At 40.6% G+C, this 24,506-nt stretch overlaps 1 protein-coding gene across 13 annotated transcripts in view; it reads right to left on the bottom strand.

Moving 5' to 3' along the window:
- The window catches only part of LOC126284114 (phosphorylase b kinase gamma catalytic chain, skeletal muscle/heart isoform), a 143,693-nt gene that overhangs the window by 42,594 nt on the left and 76,593 nt on the right, over nt 1-24,506 (bottom strand). For all 13 annotated transcript variants that reach the window (XM_049982786.1, XM_049982787.1, XM_049982779.1 and 10 more), the window contains 2 exons: nt 9,599-9,628; nt 9,407-9,513 (listed from right to left, as the gene is read on the bottom strand). In XM_049982786.1, the coding sequence (XP_049838743.1) occupies nt 9,407-9,513; nt 9,599-9,628 (137 nt within the window). The remainder of the gene's footprint in view (nt 1-9,406; nt 9,514-9,598; nt 9,629-24,506) is intronic.

Genomic DNA, 24,506 nt, shown 5'->3' with positions numbered 1-24,506 from the left:
TCAATCATACGGCACTGCGGAGAGACTTACTGAACATGTCGTATCAGTGAGTTGCACTTGGAATGAGTCAACTCATACAAATACCCGGCTGTAAAAATTTGTAGTAGGTTTGTTTGAGATATTAGATGTAGTCAAAGAGGTACTGAACTGGCTGATGCTCGAATATAGATATAAACTATCCTGCGAAAACCAAAGTACAAGGTTTCAAGAATTAGCATTAAATGGGGATTTAGGTATGCCATTTTCAGATCTCTGCTGCTGACGTGTGCTTTGTAGTGCTTCTTTATAATGTCAGCCGTGATTGAAAATGCTGCCGCATGTGAAGTCAGATCTGCGATTCATTTTCTAAACGCGAAGAAATTTAAACCACAGGAAACTCATCAGCAAGTCTGCAACGCTTACGGACAAAATGCTATGAGTGATTCAATGGTTAGGAGATGGGTCAGACTGTTCAATGAAGGATGTGATCAAGTGCATGATGATGAACAAAGTGGATGCCCGTCTGTGGTTACTGATGAAGAAGGTGATGGTTTCCTTTCTCGGATAGTCACGGGGGATGAAACTTCGATATCGTACGACACCTCTGAAACAAAACGGCAATCAATGGAATGGAGGCACACTTCTTCCACAATGAAGGTTAAGCCTAAGCAAATCTTCACATTTCGAAAAGTCATGTGCACTGTTTTTTGGGACAGAAAAGGCATTTTGCTGACTGATCTCTTACCATGAGGCCAAACAATCAATGCACATGGTTACTGTGAGAACATTAAGAAATTGCGCCGCGCAATACAGAACAAGTGCCGAGGTGGTGTTTTTTTCCACAATAATGCCCAATCTCACACGGCAAATGTGACCAAACAACTTTTCACTGGGATGCGTTTGATCATCCTCGATACAGACCAGACCTCGCTCCTTGCGACTTTCATCTCTTCTTACACGTAAAAGCTGAAAGAATATGTTACCCCATGTTTGAATACACAGGCAGCAACCTTCTATGAAGGAGGCATACAAAAACTTGTGCCACGCTATGTCAAGCGCCTACAAAATTTTGGAAGCTATGCTGAAAAGTAGTTTAACAGTTTTAGATTTTTGTACAATAAATATTTTTTCTGTAACTGTACACGTTTGTTTTATATAATCAAATGGAACTTAAAATTCTGGACATATGTTGTATTATGGACCATGAGGAGAAGATTAAATTAATTACAGTGCACACAGAAGCATTTAAGCTATCATTCTTCCTGCATGCCACACACAACTTGAATGGTAAGAAGCCCCAGTAAGTGGTAAAGGGAAGTAGGGGAAGAACCTTTTGCAGAGTACAGATGTAAAGCTATGTGAGAAACAGTAACGGGGTTTTTTGAATGAACAAGAAAAAAATTCTTGAATTTCCCGGTTAGAAATACACTTTTTCCTGTGTGAAAGTACATTTTTATCCGGATGAAGAGACAGTGTACTTTCCTTTGGAGGTATAAAACTTTCAATGACTTGAAAGGTATTGATTTTATGAACTGTTTTAGAACTTCCTAGCACTTTAGGAAATGAAACCCAGCAAAAACTTACATATATTGAAAAGAAGTTTGTCGTGTGGCAACATGTACAATGCGTATTTTCTTATTACACAAGTATAAATGTGAGTTAAACTAAATACAGAAAGGTAGCTTCCAAAGCACTGAAATTGAGACTGCGCTGAGTGATGCACATTTGTTAGACAGTCATAGCTCACATCACGTGATGTCACCAGCCAATGACAGCAGATATTCAGAGCATAGGACACCTGATACAATCAGCCAGTAGACATCACTGTTAAGTAATGTGAACACACTAATAGGAAAAGTTAATGGTTTAAATTATTATACAAACAGTATACTTACAACAAAAGCTAAGCTTTCATATCTTCTGTTGATCTTTTTAGTGTGTTTTGCCATTTAAGAAATATCAAACAGAAATGCACCATAAAATTTTAAATAATGGCACAAATAGTTGGTTTTGTGAGTCCGAAATTTTTCTAAGTGGCTGGTCTTTAAAGTGTTAAGTTTTGAATGAGAGTCAAGTGCTCCAAGATTTAAGAAATTCATCACACATTCTCACACATAATATAATTGATCTTGTATAAAAAGGAATTTACTTTGAAAGTAACGCTTCTCTAACAGCTATACGAAATATTTTCCAGCAGTCCATTAGAAATATACACAGTAGTGACGTCATGCTCATCAAAGCAGTTTGTTGTCCTAAAGTCTTTGACATATTTTGCTGTTGGCAGGTCTTTGTGTGGACCTGTGTTTTGTTGCTGTAAATTCAACATTTTATTCGAATCTAAAGTTTTATTTTGATGTTATTCTCTTGTTTATGTTTTACTACTGCAGTATTATCAGTTCATATCACTCAAAATAAGAAAAATTTAATGGAAAAATAAAACAAAAATTCCCAGAATACTAATAAAGTATCACTTTTTTGCAGTTCTGTGTTTTTCCCACATTTCCCAGTGTGTACACATCCTGAGTAATGTACTGTAGGCAGGAATCAGTATTTAAAGATGCAGGCAACTTTTTTCTTTGAAAAAGACTAGTGTAATGAAGTAAATATTATACTGTAAATAGAAGTTAAATGGCAACTATTTAGTATATCTTAGAAGGTAACAGATTTTTTCAAAGCAATAGATTTCTTTTTCATAAGCATGGATAGCATTAAGCAGAATAATAATAGTGTTTTTTAAATAATCCAATATACGGATAAATATACACTGAGGTGAGACAAGTCACGAGATACCTCCTAATATCGTGTTGGACCTCCTTTCGCCCATATAGTCCAGCACCTTGATGTTGCACGGCCTCAATAAGTCGCTGGAAATCATCTGCAGAAATACAGAGACACACTGCCTCTATAGCCACCCATAATTGCATAAGTGTTGCTGGTGCAGGATTTTGTACACGAACTGACCTCTCGATTATGTCCCATAAATGTTCAATGGCTTTCATGTTGGGCAATGTGGGTGGCCGAATCATTTGCTTGAACTGCCCAGAATGTACTTCAAACCAATTGTGGCCTCGTAACATTCAGTTGTCATCCATAAAAATTCCATTGTTGTTTGGGAAATGACATCCATGAATAGCTGCCACTGGTCTCCAAGCAGCGAACACCAGAACACCCAGTCCAGTCCATATAAATACAGTGCACACCATTATGGAGCCACCACCAGCATCCACAGCACCTTGCTCGATAACTTTGGCCCATGGCTTCATGGAGTCTGTGCTACATTTGAATCCTACCATCAGCTCTTACCAACTGAAATCAGGTCTCGTATGACCGGGCCATGGTTTTCCAGTTGTATAGGGTCCAACCGAGATGGTCGTGACTCCAGGAAAGGTGCTGAAGGCGACGTCATGCTGTTAGAAAAAGCACTGGTCGTCTGCTGCCATAGACCATTAATGTCAAGCTTCATTACGCTGTCCTAACAGATACATTTGTCATATGTTTCGCACTGGTTTCTCTGGTTATTTCACACAGTTCTGCTTGTCTGTTAGCACTGACAACTGTATGCAAAAGCCACTGATCTTGGTCATTAAATGATGGCTGTAGGCCACTGAATTGTCTGTGGTGAAAAATAATGCCTAAAATGTGATTTTTTGGCACTCTCTTCACATTGTGGATGGTGCACTGCCCTTTTATACCTTGTGTATGTGGTACTACTGCCATATATGTATGTGCATATCACTACCCCATGGCTTTTGTCACCACAGTGTGAGATTTATGGACAAAAATCTACTCATCAAGCAGTGGCGTGAGAAAAACACAAAAAGTTAAGGAAATATGCATGCTTTTGGAGCCAGTCAACCCTTCTTCTAGCAGAAGAATTGGGATAGTTATGGGAAAGTCGCCTAAAACATCAGGTCAGGAGAGAATTACCAAATGGGATGAGAAGGAACGACTTCTCATCCCATCTGGTAAGTCTCCCCTTACCCAGAGTTCTGGCCGACTTTTCTGTAACTCTACCAATTTACCACACTTTGCCAATCTTTTTGCTTCATCTCCCTTGCCTCTCCTTTGACTCTTCTGCCGGAAGAAGGAGCCAGTGAATCTGAAGACTTGCACATTTCCTTACCCATTTATATGAGATTTCTTCTGCCACTGCTTGTCGAGTTGAATTTTTATCTTTCCACTTAAATTTTCAAAAACTGGTTATTTTTGATAGTATAAAGTTTAAATTATTTTTTGTGTACATCTTGGCTTGTTCTACATACGTGAAAGTTCTTCACCTCAATACAGTCTATGGAAAGCACTACATTTGTTAATTGTTTATTTGCATTTGATGTCTGGAACAAACTTGGCTCCAACCTCTGAAGAGGGAAAAGCATGGCTATTTCCCTCGTCAACAACAATCATTACAGCTTACACGAAACATTTTTTAAAATTTTGATTTCTGCAATGGAAAATAAGGAAGAGTCACAGGCATTTTTCAGTTTTTATACTGTGTCTGATCATTATTGTCAAGTCTGTTCCATACTAATAAATTATGCTGCTGCAGCACAGCAAAACTATTTCATAGCATGCCAACTCCATAGAAATTGGCCCAGAAAACTCCTAATTTACAGTTGTGACATGTATAAAATTAACAATCATATTATATTAACAATTTATATTATATGCTTGGTCATTATATTTTCTCAATTTATTTCTCTCTTTATTTATAGGCAAGCAAACAAGAAGATACGATGTTTCCACATCTTTACCTGACACATTTTATGTCAAAGTGTCTACTGTATTACAGAAAAGTATCATCAATCAAAAAGTTAATAAAATGTAAAGCAAAGCCAAGTAAATTACAAAAGGACATTTCATTTCCTTGTACAGACACACCCTCACAGAAATAAAGTTTGCAACAATTTCTGACTGTTAAGCTGTGCCTCCGAACATTTAGTTTAGTCCTACAGAGTCATCTGTTGAGTAAAAGGTAAATGAGCCAGCAACCAAGTTAGGGTTTACAGAATAACACTAATGAAGGAGGTAGATAATTATTGGATATTGGCTCCACCTTCTATGCAAAACTGTTTTTTCTTGTTACCCATACATATTTTGGCACCACTGTGCTGTCATCAATGGGTTTTGTTTATTGAAGGACTGTAAAAAGAGAACCTATTTTAGATCATAACTGGTCTAAAAAAATGAGGCCTACAGACAGTTACACCAGTTATAACACAAAATATGTTCACTTTTTACAGTTGTTCATTAAACAAAATCCTCTGATTGATGCCACAGATTTGTCGAAACATGTTTGGGTAACACGAAGAAACAGTGTTTTGGCATAAAAGGCAGAACCTATCTCCAACAACTTTAACTGCAAACATGGAAAAAATACAGGAGCTGCAAATTCAAAAGAGGTAGATAATATCTTATATTTTACATATGTGAAATGGTGAAGATAATAAACTGAAGAGAATACCACTAAAATAATTACACTGTGTGTGTGTGTGTGTGTGTGTGTGTGTGTGTGTGTGTGTGTGTGTGTGTGATCCGATTTCTGTTCATCATTACTACAATTTATATTCAGCAGGGAACAGCAAGGGAACATTTGACATGAATGGAGGAAAGAAATACAGTAGAAGAAGAATGGATAGCTTTGAGGGATGAAGTAGTGAAGGCAGCAGAGGATCAAGTAGGTAAAAAGACGAGGGCTAGTAGAAATCCTTGGGTAACAGAAGAAATATTGAATTTAATTGATGAAAGGAGACAATATAAAAATGCAATAAATGAAGCAGGCAAAAAGGAATACAAACGCCTCAAAAATGAGATCGGCAGGAAGTGCAAAATGGCTAAGCAGGGATGGCTAGATGACAAATGTAAGGATGTAGAGGCTTATCTCACTAGGGGTAAGATAGATACTGCCTACAGGAAAATTAAAGAGATCTTTGGAGATAGACGAACCACTTGTATGAACATCAAGAGCTCAGATGGAAACCCAGTTCTAAGCAAAGAAGGGAAAGCAGAAAGGTGGAAGGAGTATACAGAGGGTCTATACAAGGGCAATGTACTTGAGGACAATTTTATGGAAATGGAAGAGGATGTAGATGAAGATGAAATGGGAGATACGATACTGCGTGAAGAGGTTGACAGAGCACTGAAAGACCTGAGTCGAAACAAGGCCCCCGGAGTAGACAACATTCCATTAGAACTACTGACGGCCTTGGGAGAGCCAGTCATGACAAAACTCTACCAGCTGGTGAGCAAGATGTATGAGACAGGCGAAATACCCTCAGACTTCAAGAAGAATATAATAGTTCCAATCCCAAAGAAAGCAGGTGTTGACAGATGTGAAAATTACCGAATTATCGGTTTAATAACCCACGGTTGCAAAATACTAACACGAATTCTTTACAGACGAATGGAAAAACTGGTAGGCGCCGACCTGGGGGAGGCCAGTTTGGATTCCGTAGAAATGCTGGAACACGTGAGGCAATACTGACCCTATGACTTATCTTAGAAGCGAGATTAAGGAAAGGCAAGCCTACGTTTCTAGCATTTGTAGACTTACAAAAAGCTTTTGACAATGTTGACTGGAATACTCTCTTTTAAATTCTAAAGGTGGCAGGGGTAAAATACAAGGAGCGAAAGGCTATTTACAATTTGTACAGAAACCAGATGGCAGTTATTAGAGTCGAGAGACATGAAAGGGAAGCAGTGGTTGGGAAGGGAGTAAGATAGGGTTGTAGCCTCTCCCCGATGTTATTCAATTTGTATATTGAGCAAGCAGTAAAGGAAACAAAAGAAAAATTCGGAGTAGGTATTAAAATCCATGGAGAAGAAATAGAAACTTTGAGGTTCGCCAATGACATTGTAATTCAGTCAGAGACAGCAAAGTACTTGGAAGAGCGGTTGAATGGAATGGACAGTGTCTTGAAAGGAGAATATAAGATGAACATCAACAAAAGCAAAACGAGGATAATGGAATGTAGTCGAATTAACTCTGGTGATGCTGAGGGAATTAGATTAGGAAATGAGACACTTAAAGTAAAAAAGGAGTTTTCCTATTTGGGGAGCAAAATAACTGATGATAGTTGAAGTAGAGAGGACATAAAATGTACACTGGCAATGGCAAGGAAAGGGTTTCTGAAGAAGATAAATTTGTTAACATCGAGTATTGATTTAAGTGTCAGGAAGTCATTTCTGCAAGTATTTGTATGGAGTGTAGCCATGTATGGAAGTGAAACATGGACAATAAATAGTTTGGACAAGAAGAGAATAGAAGCTTTCGAAATGTGGTGCTACAGAAGATCACATAACTAATGAGGAAGTATTGAATAGGATTGGGGAGGAGAGAAGTTTGTGGGACAACTTGACCAGAAGAAGGAATCGGTTGGTAGGACACGTTCTGAGGCATCAAGGGATCACCAATTTAGTATTGGAGGGCAGCGTGGAGGGTAAAAATCGTAGAGGGAGACCAAGAGATGAATACACTAAGGAGATTCGGAAGGATGTAGGTTGCAGTAGATACTGGGAGATGAAGAAGCTTGCACAGGATAGAGTAGCATGGAGAGCTGCATAAAACCAGTCTCAGGACTGAAGACAACAACAACATTCAGCAGACAGAATTCTTATTGATACCATCCTATCCCCCTTTCTCTATCCTCCTCCCTCGTACAAATAGTATGGATTCCTATTGTGACTATTTGAAACTAAACACAAAAACAAGGAAATGTTATGGAAATGACAAACTGTTATGTATAAACCTGATGTGCAGATGGACACTGCTTTTAACTAAGAATACTCCAACTACTGAATTCATCTGTGCCTCATATCTCTCTTAAGTACTTGGTCATACAACCGCTGCAATTAACCCTATAGTAGTGAGCCTTCATTATAATGTGCCTTGGTATTTTTCAACATATAAAAGGAGAGAGCAAGGCTATTGAATATGTCTTCAATAGATAGGATTGTGTCTCACTGATATCATTATTATAATTACACCTTTATGGTACTTTCCTATGAAAAGTAGTAGTTCCAACTTACTATTTTTCTCAGTGTCCCTAACAGTAACAGTAAATCTCAGTTTCAGAACAAATAAAAGTGTAAAAATGGGGTCACATGTACTATGCTGAAGTTGAATCTTCGGATAAGTTCAAACAATAACTCTATTCCGAAGTCAAGTGACTTTTCCAGCTCGGCATTGGAAAGTATACTATGCTCATATTGGAGATATTTTTTCTCTTGTAACTCTATAACTCATTGAGGAAACCAACACAATTATGTGAATGGCGTCTGGTTTAATGATGTAGAAATAGAACCATAGGACCTAGTGGCTGACTTTAAAAACATTCAAGAATACTTGGGTTTCCAGAAAATATTGAAACAAATACAGGGAAGATAAGAACAGGGCAGAAAACAGAATGCAACTGGCAATGAACAAGCAACAAAGCAGAGACTAACAAAAGAGTGATAATCAAGTGGACAAAAAACAACGGAGGCTCAGAAAGAAATGCAAAATAATTTTTTTCTCCACTGGTATTGCAGCTGGAATGTTGAAATTTCATGAGAATATACAGTGAAGAGCTAAAGAAACTGGTACACCTGCTTAATATTGTGTAGGCCCCTGCGAGCACACAGAAGTGCTGCAACACTTTAATATTACTACTCAGAAGTTTTCTGTATTGTACCACAGCTATATTTTCTTTTCTTATAATGAGATCATTGATTTTATCTCCTTTTCCTAAATAATTCGTTAGTATTTTACCTAAACTGTCTTTCATGCAATTAATTTCGCCTCCTCCCCTCCCCCGGAAACAAAAATCCTTTTTAACTCACAAACTTTCTGTGTACACTAGTATTAAATTTGAGGTGATTTTCCTTTCAACTAAAACATTATACCTTCTCTTTACTGTTTTTATTTCCTGTTACTCAGAGTTTACGAGAACTAAAGATATACTACAGCCAAGAAGACAAAGGGCTTTTGAAATGTGTTGCTATGGAAGAATGCTGAAGATAAGGTGGGTTGATTAATTAATGAAGAAGTACTGAATCAAATGGGAGAGAAAAGAGCTTTACAGCACAACTTCTCAAAAAGAAGGGATAGGTTGATAGAAGACCCTGAAACATCAAGAAATAGTTAATATGGTAATCAGTGATAGGGTGGGGGGGTGGAACCAAAACTGTATGTTGCAACAGTAATGCTAATATGGAATGGAATTCTAATATGGAAAGACTCGGACAAAACAAACTAGTGGTGAGTGCGGCATCAAACCCATCTTTGGACTAAAAAGAATAAAAACATTTAAATCATATAAAGGTACAACAGTAGGAGCAGCCAAAGAATAAGAAAAATATTGAATCAACGAGGGTTAACAATAGTTACTACAAGTCCACAGCAAAGCAGGAAATATCAAATGTCTCAAGAGTATAAATGTGCAAAGCTTACCTGTTATATCAGCCCATTCTGGAGACGTGAAAGAAAAGTCCCCTTCCATAATTTTGCGGAGCATTACCATCTGTTTCCGATGCCAGAATGGCGGGCAGCCAACTAACCTGCAAAGTATAGGTAAATAATGTGATGAGAATGTTAGAGTAAAATATAGTATACATTCACATGATTAAATAACTGAAGACTTACAGTGTAAACATGATGACACCACATGCCCAGCTGAAACAAAAAGCATTTATTTAGCATAGAAAATAAAGGAGATCTATACTTTTGGTTGAAAATTATCATTATTTCTGATTACAGAGATTCTGTATTTGGAACAGTTATTACAAGAACATTTCTTTGTCTATATTTTCGAAGGCAACACACTTGCCTCGTCAAATCACTAAAAATTCTCTCTTATCTGGTTAAAATACCACTCCAGAGTAATTGGAAGCGAGAGTCACACTTTCCCAAACCATATGTGAAGTGAGTGAATGTTTAAACTGACAGAAATCAGCTGATTCCCACTGACTACAGCATGTCTTCTTTGTTCACATGGACATACTACCCTTAAAATATCTAATTCATTCTAGATTTCAGCTATTCATTTATTTGATAAGAGTCATCATGCAAGTTTTAGAGAAGAAAAATTATCTACCACATAATCAGCCAACCAAGCAAGGGGAGTTTGTAATGAGCAGTATTAGGATTCACAATACTAGTGATGCAGTTGAAAAGGATTAACACATGTATTTTTTTACCAGTTTGCACTCCGAGAAGACTCATTCTCACAATAAATTTTTGTGAATATTTTTAATCTTGTATTCATGGTTTTTAAGAGCTATCAATTTTATAGCATTATTTAAGCCTTCAGTTTCATCAGTCAGAACCCAGTTATGTTGACATTAAGTGCCCCTCTCCTGGCTTGTTCAGCTGACAAAATACTATGTAACATTTGCAAGTGCATATAGTTTTATAGAGATGTTAGTCTGACTTCTTATTTAGTTTTCTCTTTAATTAAAACATCTGATGGTGTCTTACTACCTAGTCACAACTGGTCAAGGTACTGTATGCATGAACTGCGGCTATGTAGTAATAAAATTGGATCAGTCTTTCTTTCTCATCCTGTCTGGTAAGTCTCCCTGACTCTTAGTTCTGTGTGACTTTCCCAAAATCTACCGCTTTTCCTAGACCTCTCCAGTCCTTTTCCTGCGCTCATCTTCCTTCCCCTTCAACCTTTCTGGCTGATGAGAAAGTCACTGGCTCCAAAACCTTGCCTAGTTATAACCCTTTGTGTGTGTTTTTGCTGCCACTTGGTGAGTAGCTTTTTTATGAATCCACTTACATTATTTTGTCAAAATTTGATTGTTTTCATTGTTATAATAAAAGAATTTTGTTACACTAAAGTCGCCATCTTGTCTTATGCAGGATGCCTGGTATGCAGACAGGGGGGCAGGGACTTTTGGAGCTAGATTGTGCAACACTAAGCTTAAATACAATGAAGTTGTCAACAATATCAATAGCTTATGGCATTTACACAAATGGTCTATAAATCTGTCATGTTTTTTTGAATAAAGTTATAAAATAATGATGGTTGTTACAAAACTGTGTACTGTGTGGAGTGATTTCAGACAATGCGGAAAATGTATAGAAGCAAGGAAGGTGCTAAAGCATGGCCTAATTATGGCCCAGACCCTTACATATAGCTGTTCTTGATATTCAGTGTGGCAAATTATCATCTAGAAAAGCATGTGTTTTATATGGCACACCTAGATCAATCCTACAAAATAAAGTGCGGGAAATACATCCAAAAAAATTGGTAGGGCAAGCAGTGAGGAAGAAGAAATTTTAAGGCAAGGTATCCAGGGTGCTGCATATTGGGGATTTCCTTTTACTAAACTGGACACAGGATTCTTAGTGAAAGGCTAGTTTGATAAATGTGGCATAAAAAAGTAGAACTTTTCTAACAATTTCGTAGGAGAAGAATGGGAACATTTATTCCTTAAGTGGCATTCAGATCTCTCCATTCACCTAAGTGAAAAAAATAAATAAAATAAATAAAAATGCCACCACCATTTAAAATGTGTGTCTCTGATATGCCAATGCTGGAAAATCACCTACCTAGCAACATATTCAACTAAGATGAAACTATGTCAGATGATCCGGGCACCAGCATATAATTACAAAACAAGGGAGTAAACATGCTGAAAAACTGATGGATTCATCAAATTTTAGTGTTTTGATAATGATAGCAGCAGCAGTGAACCACTGCCTTCATACATTCCTTATGAAAATGAGCATTTGTGGAACATGTGGCAAGATGGCCAACATGAAACACATTTCAATAGGAAAAAGAGTGGATAGTTTTATCTACACATATCTGAACACTGGTTCTTTACAATCACTTTGCTCTATGTAAAGAAGTAAAATGAACCAACAGTAATGATTGGGAACAATTTATCCATTCACATGTCTCTTTTCATTATCAAAGAGTGTGAGCAGAATAGTATTTTATTCGTTCTTCTTCTCCCTAATAGCATCCACCTCTTCCAGCTACTTCAGACAAATGAAGAAAAATAGTGGTGAGCTCTATTAACTGAAAGGAAGAAGTACACTCACGAGACCATTTCGAAGGAAACTTTTCCACCTCTTCTGAAGCAGGCATTGACTAAATTTCCAGCAACTCAAAAAGCATAAAGAGTGGATCTCATACCATAGGTCTAATCCCATTAGATTCAGATTATACTTATGGAAATTGTCTGATAATGATGAGGGACAGCAGAGAAAGGAGAGGCATGGATTTCCAGTTTCGAAAAACTGCTCAAAGAAGTTGGTTAGCCTCCAAATAACCCTGACAGTCTCCACTGCTGCAAAATAGGCATTTCTCTTGGAAAATCAATTATGAGATGCCACTTCCATGAAAATGAAAACAGTGCAAAAGCAAGTAACAGTACTTCCAGCAGGAGAGAAATGTTTACTGCTGAAAAAACAAAGAGGCTTTTGTTGTTTCAGAATATAAATACACATATGGAAAGGAGCATATAAGTATGCATGTTCGAGTAGCCTAAAATGTTGGTGCAAGGGAAGTATGTGTGGAATTCTTGCATCCACACAACAGCAGCAGAAAGGTATTTGTGTTTCCTATGTCCCTAATGAAGGCACAATACAAAAAGAACAAGTTTTGCAAGTATTTCCTACCCCAGTTGAGAAAAGAATGATTTTTATTTTTTGAGAAGATATGCTTTAGACTCCTTGGCAACCATAATTTAGTTCTTCACGTTGAGCAAGAAAACTGATTTTGATCTTTAGGTAGAGTTTCTTTGTTTTGCTTCTCGTTTTTTATATTTCAATTTAGAACTTTAAAAATTTGCAATTTAATTTGTTGGGAAATAAGAACTGACCTAAAATACATAGAATTTATTACCGCAATCCTTATCGCTCATTCATAATCATAGACATCCTTAGAATGTGTTTAAGTCACTAGAATCACATAGGAAGAAAATATAAACAAAGATTCCAAGACTTACCAAGTGGGAAAGCGCCGGCAGACAGGCACATGAACAAAACACACAAACACACACACAGAATTACGAGCTTTCGCAACTGGCAGTTGCTTCGTCAGGAAAGAGGGAAGGAGAGGGAAAAATGAAAGGATGTGGGTTTTAAGGGAGAGGGTAAGGAGTCATTCCAATCCCGGGAGCGGAAAGACTTCCCTTAGGGGAAAAAAAGGACAGGTGTACACTCGCACACACACACACACACACACACACACACACACACACACACACACACACACACACACACACACACATCCATCCGCACATACACAGACACAAGCAGACATATTTAAAGGCAAAGAGTAAGGGCAGAGATGTCAGTCGAGGCGGAAGTACAGAGGCAAAGAAGTTGTTGAAAGACAGGTGAGGTATGAGTGGCGGCAACTTGAAATTAGCGGAGGTTGAGGCCTGGCGGATATCGAGAAGAGAGGATATACTGAAGGGCGAGTTCCCATCTCCGGAGTTCGGATAGGTTGGTGTTGGTGGGAAGTATCCAGATAACTCTGACGGTGTAACACTGTGCCAAGATGTGCTGGCCGTGCATCAAGGCATGTTTAGCCACAGGGTGATCCTCATTACCAACAAACACTGTCTGCCTGTGTCCATTCATGCGAATGGACAGTTTGTTGCTGGTCATTCCCACATAGAAAGCATCACAGTGCAGGCAGGTCAGTTGGTAAATCACGTGGGTGCTTTCACATGTGGCTCTCCCTTTGATCGTGTACACCTTCCGGGTTACAGGACTGGAGTAGGTGGTGGTGGGAGGGTGCATAGGACAGGTTTTACACCGGGGAGCGGTTGCAAGGGTAGGAGCCAGAGGGTAGGGGAGGTGGTTTGGGGATTTCATAGGGATGAACCAAGAGGTTACGAAGGTTAGGTGGACGGCGGAAAGACACTCTTGGTGGAGTGGGGAGGATTTCATGAAGGATGGATCTCATTTCGGGGCAGGATTTTAGGAAGTCGTATCCCTGCTGGAGAGCCACATTCAAGGTCTGATCCAGTCCCGGGAATTATTCTGTTACAAGTGGGGCACTTCTGGGGTGGTTCTGTGAGAGGTTCTGGGTTTGAGGGGATGAGGAAGTGGCTCTGGTTATCTGCTTCTGTACCAGGTTGGGAGGGTAGTTGCGGGATGCGAAAGCTGTTTTCAGGTTGTTGGTGTAATGGTCGAGGGATTCAGGACTGGAGCAGATTCGTTTGCCACGAAGGCCTAGGCTGTAGGGAAGGGACCGTTTGATATGGAATGGGTGGCAGCTGTCATAATGGAGGTACTGTTGCTTGTTGGTGGGTTTGATGTGGACGGATGTGTGCAGCTGGCCATTGGACAGATGGAGGTCAACGTCAAGGAAAGTGGCATGGAATTTGGAGTAGGACCAGGTGAATCTGATGGAACCAAAGGAGTTGAGGTTGGAGAGGAAATTCTGGAGTTGTTCTTCACTGTGAGTCCAGATCATGAAGATGTCATCAATAAATCTGTACCAAACTTTGGGTTGGCAGGCTTGGGTAACCAAGAAGGCTTCCTCTAAGCGACCCATAAATAGGTTGGCATACGAGGGGGCCATCCTGGTACCCATGGCTGTTCCCTTTAATTGTTGGTATGTCTGGCCTTCAAAAGTGAAGAAGTTGTGGGTCAGGATGAAGCTGGCTAAGGTGATGAGGAAAGAGGTTTTAGGTAGGGTGGCAGGTGATCGGCGTGAAAGGAAGTGCTCCATTGCAGCGAGGCCCTGGACGTGCGGGATATTTGTGTATAGGGAAGTGGCATCAATGGTTACAAGGATGGTTTCCAGGGGTAACAGACTGGGTACGGATTCCAGGCGTTCGAGAAAGTGGTTGGTGTCTTTGATGAAGGATGGGAGACTGCATGTAATGGGTTGAAGGTGTTGATCTACGTAGGCAGAGATACGTTCTGTGGGGGCTTGGTAACCAGCTACAATGGGGCGGCCAGGATGTTTGTGTTTGTGAATTTTAGGAAGTAGGTAGAAGGTAGGAGTGCGAGGTGTCGGTGGGGTGAGGAGTTTGATGGAGTCAGGTGAAAGGTTTTGTAGAGGGCCTAAGGTTCTGAGGATTCCTTGAAGCTCCGCCTGGACATCAGGAATGGGATTACCTCGGCAAACTTTGTATGTAGAGCTGTCTGAAAGCTGACGCAGTCCCTCAGCCACATACTCCCGACGATCAAGTACCACGGTCGTGGAACCCTTGTCAGCCGGAAGAATGATGATGGATCGGTCAGCTTTCAGATCACGGATAGCCTGGGATTCGGCTGTGGTGATGTTGGGAGTAGGATTAAGGTTTTTCAAGGAAGATTGAGAGGCAAGGCTGGAAGTGAGAAATTCCTGGAAGGTTTGGAGAGGGTGATTTTGAGGAAGAGGAGGTGGGTCCCGCTGTGATGGAGGACGGAGCTGTTGCAGGCAGGGTTCAATTTGGATAGTGTCTTGGGGAGTTGGATCATTAGGAGTGGGATCAGGATTGTTTTTAACTTGTCATCCAAGTCCTTTGCTGTCTCTGAAAAAGTTACAATTCTTTTTGCAAAAATAGGTTTTTGTTTCTTCTCCCACAACTTTAATTTCTTCTCAATATTTTTAATTTCCTTCACTGCCTGTTCAATGTACAGATTGAATAACACTGGAGATAGGCTACAAGCATTTCTCACACCCTTCCGACCACTGCTTCCCTATCATACTCCCGACTCGCACAACTGCCATCTGGTTACTGTACAAATTGTAAATAGCCTTTCACTCCCTGTATTTTCTCTCTGACACCTTCAGAATTTTAATATGTATTCCAGTCCACTTTCTCAAAAGCTCTCCTCAAGTCTACAAATGCTATAAACATAGATCTGCCTTTGGTTAACCTCTCTTCTATTAGAATTCATAGGCCCAGTATTGCCTCGCATCTTTCCACATTTCTCCAGAATCCAAACTCATTTTCTCCAAAATCAGTTTCTACGAATTTTCACATTAGTTTTTTCCAATTATGTCTTATTAAACTGATTCAGTAATATTCACACCTGTCAGCAACATTTTTCTTCAGAATTTGAATTATTACAGTCTTCTCCTAGTCTAAGGGTATCACCCCTATCTCAAATGTCATGCTCACCAGGTGGAATAATTTTGTCATAGCTGGCTCTCCCCAGGATATCAGTAGTTCTGGCAGAATGTCATCTACTCCACAGGCCTTGTTTCAACTTTGGTCTTTCAGTGCTCTGTCAAAGTCTTCTCACAATGTGAGACCTTAACTTTTCCCGGCAAATTGAATGTTCAAATAACTTAAGGGTTTGCTCCCAGGTGACGTCTCACATTGTTTACCTCTACGGGGAGGATATGTATCGTTGCTTGCGGAGGTTGGATAAACTTTGCAGCAGTAGAATAAGGTTGGAATGGGCATTATCGTTTTTACTGAAATGTCGAAATCATAGTGTGGTTCCAACAATTGCTAAGGTTGTGCATAATATTATTTCTCCCGCTACCAATTGCATCAAGCAAAGTGCTGGTTTGAGCTCTTCTTGTTCATGAAAGGATCCACTATACTCGCCGGCATTTAGATTTTGTTTCAAAGGAATTATTTCAGCTTCATTTAATGATGGTGTCTAATGTTTCTGAATCTTCTTGGGACTGGGTGGATGGATGGTGCCTATTGGTCGCAGTCTGACTGGGAATCTCAAGCTGTAATTGCTCGTCATTCGGTGAAGTTTGAACGTGTCCATGGCTCAGTGTCTAATTCTAATTTTAATTCTTGATGTTCTGTGATCAATCTCACGGAGAAAACGTTTGACGACGCAGCTTTGTCTGTGCTGGGGAAAGGTCTGAATTTTGCAGCGACACCTAAGAGTTTGCCAGTCATTGATTTTATCAGTTCTATTGAACAGGCTGTTTATAAACTACCTTCCGACGCTCCGTAAGAGGTTAAGAGGGAAGCTTGTCATGTGTTGACTGGTATCCGCCCATTACAGCAGCTGAGGCGGCTGCTTTACGTTCACTCATAATGGATTCTGATATTGTTATTTTACCTGCGGACAAGGGGAATGCCACTGTTTTGTTGGACAAGCACAATTACATTCGAAAGATACAGTGTCTACTTTCTGATTTGGTGTATCACAAAATCGGTGCTGACCCTACTAAGAATGTTGAGAGAAAGACTAATAATCTCCTGAAGAAAAGTTCTTTGTCACAGGAGACTATCCAGAGTCTTAATTCTTACTGTGCGGTACCACCTACAGTATATGGTCTCCCTAAGGTCCATAAAGAAGCTGTCCCGTTGAGGCCTATTGTTTCTAATATTGGTGCTCCGACATATTATGTAGCTAAACATCTTGCTAGTTTGTTGAGCCCACTAGTAGGTAGGTGTGAACACCACATTAAGAACTCTGCGGATTTCTTATTTCAATTGCAGGGATTGCATTTGAATGACTCTGATATTTTAGTCGGATTTGATGTGGTTTCTCTTTTCACTCACGTTCCTCTCTCTGATTCGTTGCAGCTAATTAAGGTTAAGTTTGGTGTCGAGTTAACAAATTTGTTTCGACATGTGCTGACTTCCACTTACTTTTTATTCAATGGTCAGTACTACGAACAGACGGATGGAGTTGCAATGGGAAGCCCATTGTCAATTGTGGCCAACTTCAGTCTATTCCATGCATGTTCGATAGGGTTCATGTCTGGAGAACATGCTGGTCACTCTAGTTGAGCAATGTTGTTATCCTGAAGGAACGTGCATTGGAGTCAGTGACCTTGAAACCTGCGTGTTTTTTCAGATGTGTAGATGATACTTCTGTTGTTTGACCCCATGGCAGTGAGAATTTAAACCAGTTTTTGGAATACCTGAATTCAATCCACCCGAATATTCAGTTCACTATGGAGGTGGAAAAGATTGCATGCCTTCCCTTCCTTGATGTGTTGGTCAAAAGGAAGACTGATGGTACATTGCGACATTCTGTTTATAGGAAGCCTACTCACACTGACTTGTATGTGCGAGCTGATAGTTGTCACTATCCAGCTCAGCATCAAGGAGTACTTCGTACCTTGGTTCACAGGGACCACGTTATCTCAGACCCTGAAAGTTTGGCAGCTGAGCTATCACATCTCGAAGTCACCTTTCGTTAGAATGGTTATAGAGAGAGGCAGATCAAACGTGCGTTACGCTAACGGCCTTCTGTGCAACGGGTGAGTGACGATAGCAACGAAGTGGCATCTAAGTCTACGATCTTTTTGCCTTACGCACAAATCCAACAGGATTGGCCACATTTTGCAGAAATATGATGCGAAATGTGTTTTTCAATCACCTTCTAAGATTAAGGCCCTGTTGGCGTCCGTAAAAAGTGATCCTGGTTTGTGAAAGGCTGGTGTCTATCGTATTCCTTACAGTTGTGCCACGTCATATATTGGTCAATCAGGACTGTGGAAGAACGGAGTATTTAACATAAGTGTCACACATGCTTACAACAGCCGAGTAAATCCGCTATTGCAGAACATTACCTTGACACCGGTCATCCTATGGAATACAACAATACAGAGATTGTGGCTTGCACGTCCAGCTATTGGGATAGTGCTATTAAGGAAGCTGTTGAAAACAAACCTTATGAACAGCGATGGTGGATTTTGTTTAAATGCTGCTTGGAATCAGGCTCTGTCTCTCATAAAAAAAACCAGAGGGACAGAATTAGTGATACCTCACCTGTTGATTAATAGTCACCATCGATATTTCTGATGGTGGTTATCTGTGGTTTGTGTGTTGACTCTGCGGTTACTTGTTGTGTGTGTGGTATCTTCCTTGTTTCTCCTCTGTGAACCGAGGTATTAAATTCCCTTGCACATTGCTTCCTCCTTGCAGTTATGCCTTGAGAATGGCAGGGTGTGCTCCTGTTGAAATACTGGCGGTGGTCGACGATGTCACCTGGCAGCAACCCCGTAAATTATTTGATCTTCTCAATATCATACCTCCAATCTCATCTCAGTCTATGTCCTCTTCCATATCTATGACCTTACCCTCATTTCCCTTATACAGCTCCTCTATATATTCTTTCCACCTTTCAGCTTTCCCTTCTTTGCTTTATATTGTTTTCCATCTGAGCTTTTGATATTCATATAGCTGCTTCTCTTTTCAATGAAGAGCACTCTAACATTCCTATAGGTTGTATCTATTTTTCCTCTAGATGTTCTAATCTCCTCATATTTGTACTCTAGCCAGGACTGCTTAGTCATTTTGCTATAAAGCTAGACAAAAGGAGTTTAGTAATAGTTAGCTTGTACACGTCACTGAACAGTAATGTAGATTAATTACTTCAACATTTAAGAGAACTTCTGTATTAACTCTCAACATATAAAAAACAGAATGTACTAATAGCAGATGTTAACATAGATTCTGTATGCTATAATGTAAATTATCTTAGGTATTCTGGCGTGTAACAGTGCTATGTTACCATGTCCTATAAATTGGTCATTAATCAGAATAACACTTGGCTCACAGATTTGCACACTGATCATGTTACAAATTTAAATAGATGGTGAAAACTCTCTCTTGGATCATAGAGCTCTAGCCATCGAAATTAATACAGAACACAAACTAGTGGCATACAGCGACTTGCTCACTTATAAATAAAAATTGCCCATAATAAGATTATGGAGGACCTTGGAAACGTACACTGGCTGAGGACATATACACTCCTGGAAATGGAAAAAAGAACACATTGACACCGGTGTGTCAGACCCACCATACTTCCTCCGGACACTGCGAGAGGGCTGTACAAGCAATGATCACACGCACGGCACAGCGGACACACCAGGAACCGCGGTGTTGGCCGTCGAATGGCGCTAGCTGCGCAGCATTTGTGCACCGCCGCTGTCAGTGTCAGCCAGTTTGCCGTGGCATACGGAGCTCCATCGCAGTCTTTAACACTGGTAGCATGCCGCGACAGTGTGGACGTGACCCGTATGTGCAGTTGACGGACTTTGAGCGAGGGCGTATAGTGGGCATGCGGGAGGCCGGGTGGACGTACCACCGAATTGCTCAACACGTGGGGCGTGAGGTCTCCACAGTACATCGATGTTGTCGCCAGTGGTCGGCGGAATGTGCACGTGCCCGTTGACCTGGGACCGGACCGCAGCGACGCACGGATGCACGCCAAGACCGTAGGGTACCGCACCGCCACTTCCCAGCAAATTAGGGACACTGTTGCTCCTGGGCTATCGGCGAGGACCATTCGCAACCATCTCCATGAAGCTGGGCTACGGTCCCGCACACCGTTAGGCCGTCTTCTGCTCACGCCCCAACATCGTGCAGCCCGCCTCCAGTGGTGTCGTGACAGGCGTGAATGGAGGGACGAATGGAGACGTGTCGTCTTCAGCGATGAGAGTCGCTTCTGCCTTGGTGCGAATGATGGTCGTATGCGTGTTTGGCGCCGTGCAGGTGAGCGCCACAATCAGGACTGCATACGACCGAGGCACACAGGGCCAACACCCAGCATCATGGTGTGGGGAGCGATCTCCTACACTGGCCGTACACCTCTGGTGATCGTCGAGGGGACAGTGAATAGTGCACGGTACATCCAAACCGTCATCGAACCCATCGTTCTACCATTCCTAGACCGGCAAGGGAACTTGCTGTTCCAACAGGACAATGCACGTCCGCATGTATCCCGTGCCACCCAACGTGCTCTAGAAGGTGTAAGTCAACTACCCTGGCCAGCAAGATCTCCGGATCTGTCCCCCATTGAGCATGTTTGGGACTGGATGAAGCGTCGTCTCACGCGGTCTGCACGTCCAGCACGAACGCTGGTCCAACTGAGGCGCCAGGTGGAAACGGCATGGCAAGCCGTTCCACAGGACTACATCCAGCATCTCTACGATCGTCTCCATGGGAGAATAGCAGCCTGCATTGCTGCGAATTATGGATATACACTGTACTAGTGCCGACATTGTGCATGCTCTGTTGCCTGTGTCTATGTGCCTGTGGTTCTGTCAGTGTGATCATGTGATGTATCTGACCCCAGGAATGTGTCAATAAAGTTTCCCCTTCCTGGGACAATGACTTCACGGTGTTCTTATTTCAATTTCCAGGAGTGTAGATACTAATAAAAAGATTTTTTTAAATAAAATATTTAACCAAACTTTTAATTGTGCATTGGTATGTCCAATGGCAAAAACATTAAGAAAATCTTACTATATAAAAAAAAATCTTAAAATACCTGCAGTAATCACATATTAAGGGAAGACATGAAGGACCCATATACATTGAAGAGCCAAAGAAGCTGGTACACCCGCCTAATATCATGTAAGGTCCCTGGAAGCACGCAGAAGTGCTACACTGCGACGTGGCATGTTGCATAGACTCGACTAATGTCTGAACTAGTGCTGGAGGAAATTGACACCATGAATCCTGCACAACTGTCCATAAATCTTTAAGAGTATGGGGGTTGGAGATTTCTTCTGAACAGTGTGTTACAAGGCATCCCAGACATGCTCAATAATGTTCATGTTGGGGAATGGAAGCATTTAAACTCAGAAGAATGTTCTTGGAGCCACTCTGTAGCAATTCTGGACATGTGGAGTGTCACACTGCCCTGATGGAATTGCCCAAGTCCATCGGAATGCACAATGGCCATGAATGGATGCAAGTTATCAGACAAGATGCTTAAGTATGTGTCACCTGTCAAGAGTCATAAATAGACCTATCAGGTGCCTCATATCACTCCAACTGCACATGCCCCAAAGCTTTACAGAGTCTCCACCAGCTTGAACAGTCCCCTTCTGACATGCAGGGTCCATGAATTTATGAGTTTCTCTCCATACCTGTGCACGTGCATCTGCTTGATAGCATTTGAAATGAAACTCGTTCAGCCAGGCAACATGTTTCCAGTCATTAACAGTCCAGTGTTGGTGTGGACAGGCTCAGATGAGGCATAAAGCTTTGTGATGTGCAGTCATCAAGTGTACAGAAGTGGGCCTTCAGTTCCGAAAGCCCATATCGATGGTGTTTTGTTGAATGGTTTGCATGCTGACACTTGTTGATGGCCCAGGAATGAAATCGGCAGCAATTTGTGGAAAGACTGCAGTTCTGTCATGTTGAATGATTCTTTTCAGCTGTCATTCTTGCACAATCTTTTTCCGGCTGCAGTTATGTTGGAGATTTGATGTTTTACCGGACTTCTGACATTCATGGTACACCCGTGAAATGGTCATATGGGAAAATCCCCACTTCATCGCTACCTCAGAGATGCTGTGTCCCATAGCTCGTGCATCGACTATAACAGCACGTTGAAACTCTGTTAAATCTTGATAACCTGCCTTTGTAGCAGCAGTAACCAATCGCACAACTGTGCCAGACCCTTGTCATCTTATATAGGCATTGCCGACCGCAGTGGCTTATTCTGCCTGTTTACGTATCTCTGTATTTGAATATGCATGCCTATACCAATTTTTTTTGGCACTTCAATGTACAATTCTGTCAGCATGTCTCCTCCAAAGAGTTCAGAAGCAACTTGACCAGAGAGCTGGTGAGTATCAAGCCGAATTCAGCACTCGTCAAAGTTGTATAGAACAAACATTCTCGTCATTTTTATCTGTTTTCCGTTCCCTTAGTTGCTCTGAATTCGTGGAGGTATGTACCATCTATGCAGCTAAATGAAGGCAGTTTGTTTATTGCCAAACACGTTTCACTTCTTTTATTTGGGAAGCATCATCAGTGATAATTTCCAGTGCTGTTCACACGTGTGCGGCCCTAGAGATGTATTTGTTAGTCTTCATACTCCAGCTGGCCGATTTCTGGCATTCTTTCATCCACATTTGTCACAGTGCATATTTCAATTTCACTTTCCATTTGGTGATCAACATATGAGTTGCATAGACGGTACATACCTCCACGAACAAATATTCTGTTTAAAAAACAACATTAAAATACACATCACAAAGGAACAGCCTTATCATATGCTCCTTAATGCACAAGGCATATGATTCAGTAGATTGGAAATCTCTTATCATCCTTGAAGAATAGGGGTTCGGCCTGGAAACCTTGAATCTGATCAAAAGAATACTCACCAACACAACTTCCAAAGTAAAATTCATGGATGAGTTGTCAGAACCATTTCTGATCAGAACTGATTATTGATAGGGCAATGGACTGTCTCCTATCTTCCTTAACCTGCTCTCAGACAAAGATAAACAAGATTGGGAAAAAGAAAATTTAAACAAAAACTACTGAAAACCTATATGACTTGGAAGACCTAAAGAATGACTGAGCGAGGTGGCGCCATGGTTAGCACACTGGACTCACATTTGGGAGGACGATGGTTCAACCCCGCGTCCGGCCATCCTGATTTAGATTTTCCGTGATTTCCCTAAATTGTTCCAGGCTAACGCCGGGATGGTTCCTTTGAAAGGGCACGGCCGACTTCCTTCCCGTCCTTCCCTAATCCAATGAGACTGATGACCTCGCTGTTTGGTCTACGCCCCCAAAAACAACCCATAACAACAACCTAAAGAAAGAGATCCAAATTTCTTGTCTAGCTTTCAGATACAATCTGCAGACAGTGAGACAACAGAAATTAAATAGACAAACTTTCACAGAATGGACTAAATGAGTTGGCTCATAATATCCATCCAAAAAAACCAAATTCACCTGCTCAAAACACTCTACTTAAAAACTGATCATATAATATGGAGAAATTGAGAGTGTTTCACGATTCAAGTATTTAGGCAAAATCCTGGAATGTATAGGGGGAAAGAAAAAGACACAAAATTCGGATGCAGAAATTTAGGAGAGCTTATGGTGACATCTACAACAAAAAATGTATGTCCATTTGCACCATATGCATGGAAATCAGGCACTAAAACACAGTTATGAAGCCTGAAGTCTTGTGCAATAGCAAAACACTTACACTACCCATAAAAGGTTATCTAGAAGATACTAGGAAAAGAAGAATGCAGAATTCTAAGCAAGATACTCAGCCCAAAAAGAACTGAAGATAAATACAGACTACAATCCTGAGAACAACTGTGAAACTATCTAATCTCATGGCAGGCATTAGACGAAGAAGAGTGAAATTTTAGGGCACATCCACAGATTGCCGACAAGACTCACTTACAAAATTGTGATTCCCACAGAACACCTCCTGCACCCAGCAGACCAACTAGAGTTTAGAAAAGTCTTGTGCATGTTCATCAGACATTTTCAACAAAAACTTTCATAGCTAAGAAATTAGCACATGGGAAGTACTGTCAGAGACTGAAGTCACCACCAGGTGACGAAAAAAAAAGTCTCTAGACAAAAAATGGAAACTCTGAAGACTGAAACATAATAGCTTCCATTGCAAATAATAATAATAATAATAATAATAATAATAATAATAATAAGACAGCTGGAAGAACTTTGAAAAGGACACAAAGAGAGTCTGTGGAAAATTCTAGAGCCCTGGAGGACTACTGTTGGAACTGAAAGAATAGGAAAAATGAGGAGCTGTACAATACACTGGAGAGATCATGGACACCCAATGGAAATCACAGTTGGAATTTTAGGGAAACAAGGCACATAGACAAAAACAAACAAAGCAACAAGATCTTCAATTACATCAC

This window comes from Schistocerca gregaria, chromosome 8, assembly GCF_023897955.1.
Source record: "Schistocerca gregaria isolate iqSchGreg1 chromosome 8, iqSchGreg1.2, whole genome shotgun sequence".
In the NCBI taxonomy this organism is placed as follows: domain Eukaryota; kingdom Metazoa; phylum Arthropoda; class Insecta; order Orthoptera; family Acrididae; genus Schistocerca; species Schistocerca gregaria.
The sequence above is the reverse complement of the archived record's forward strand: the minus strand, read 5'-3'. Positions and strand labels throughout refer to the sequence as shown.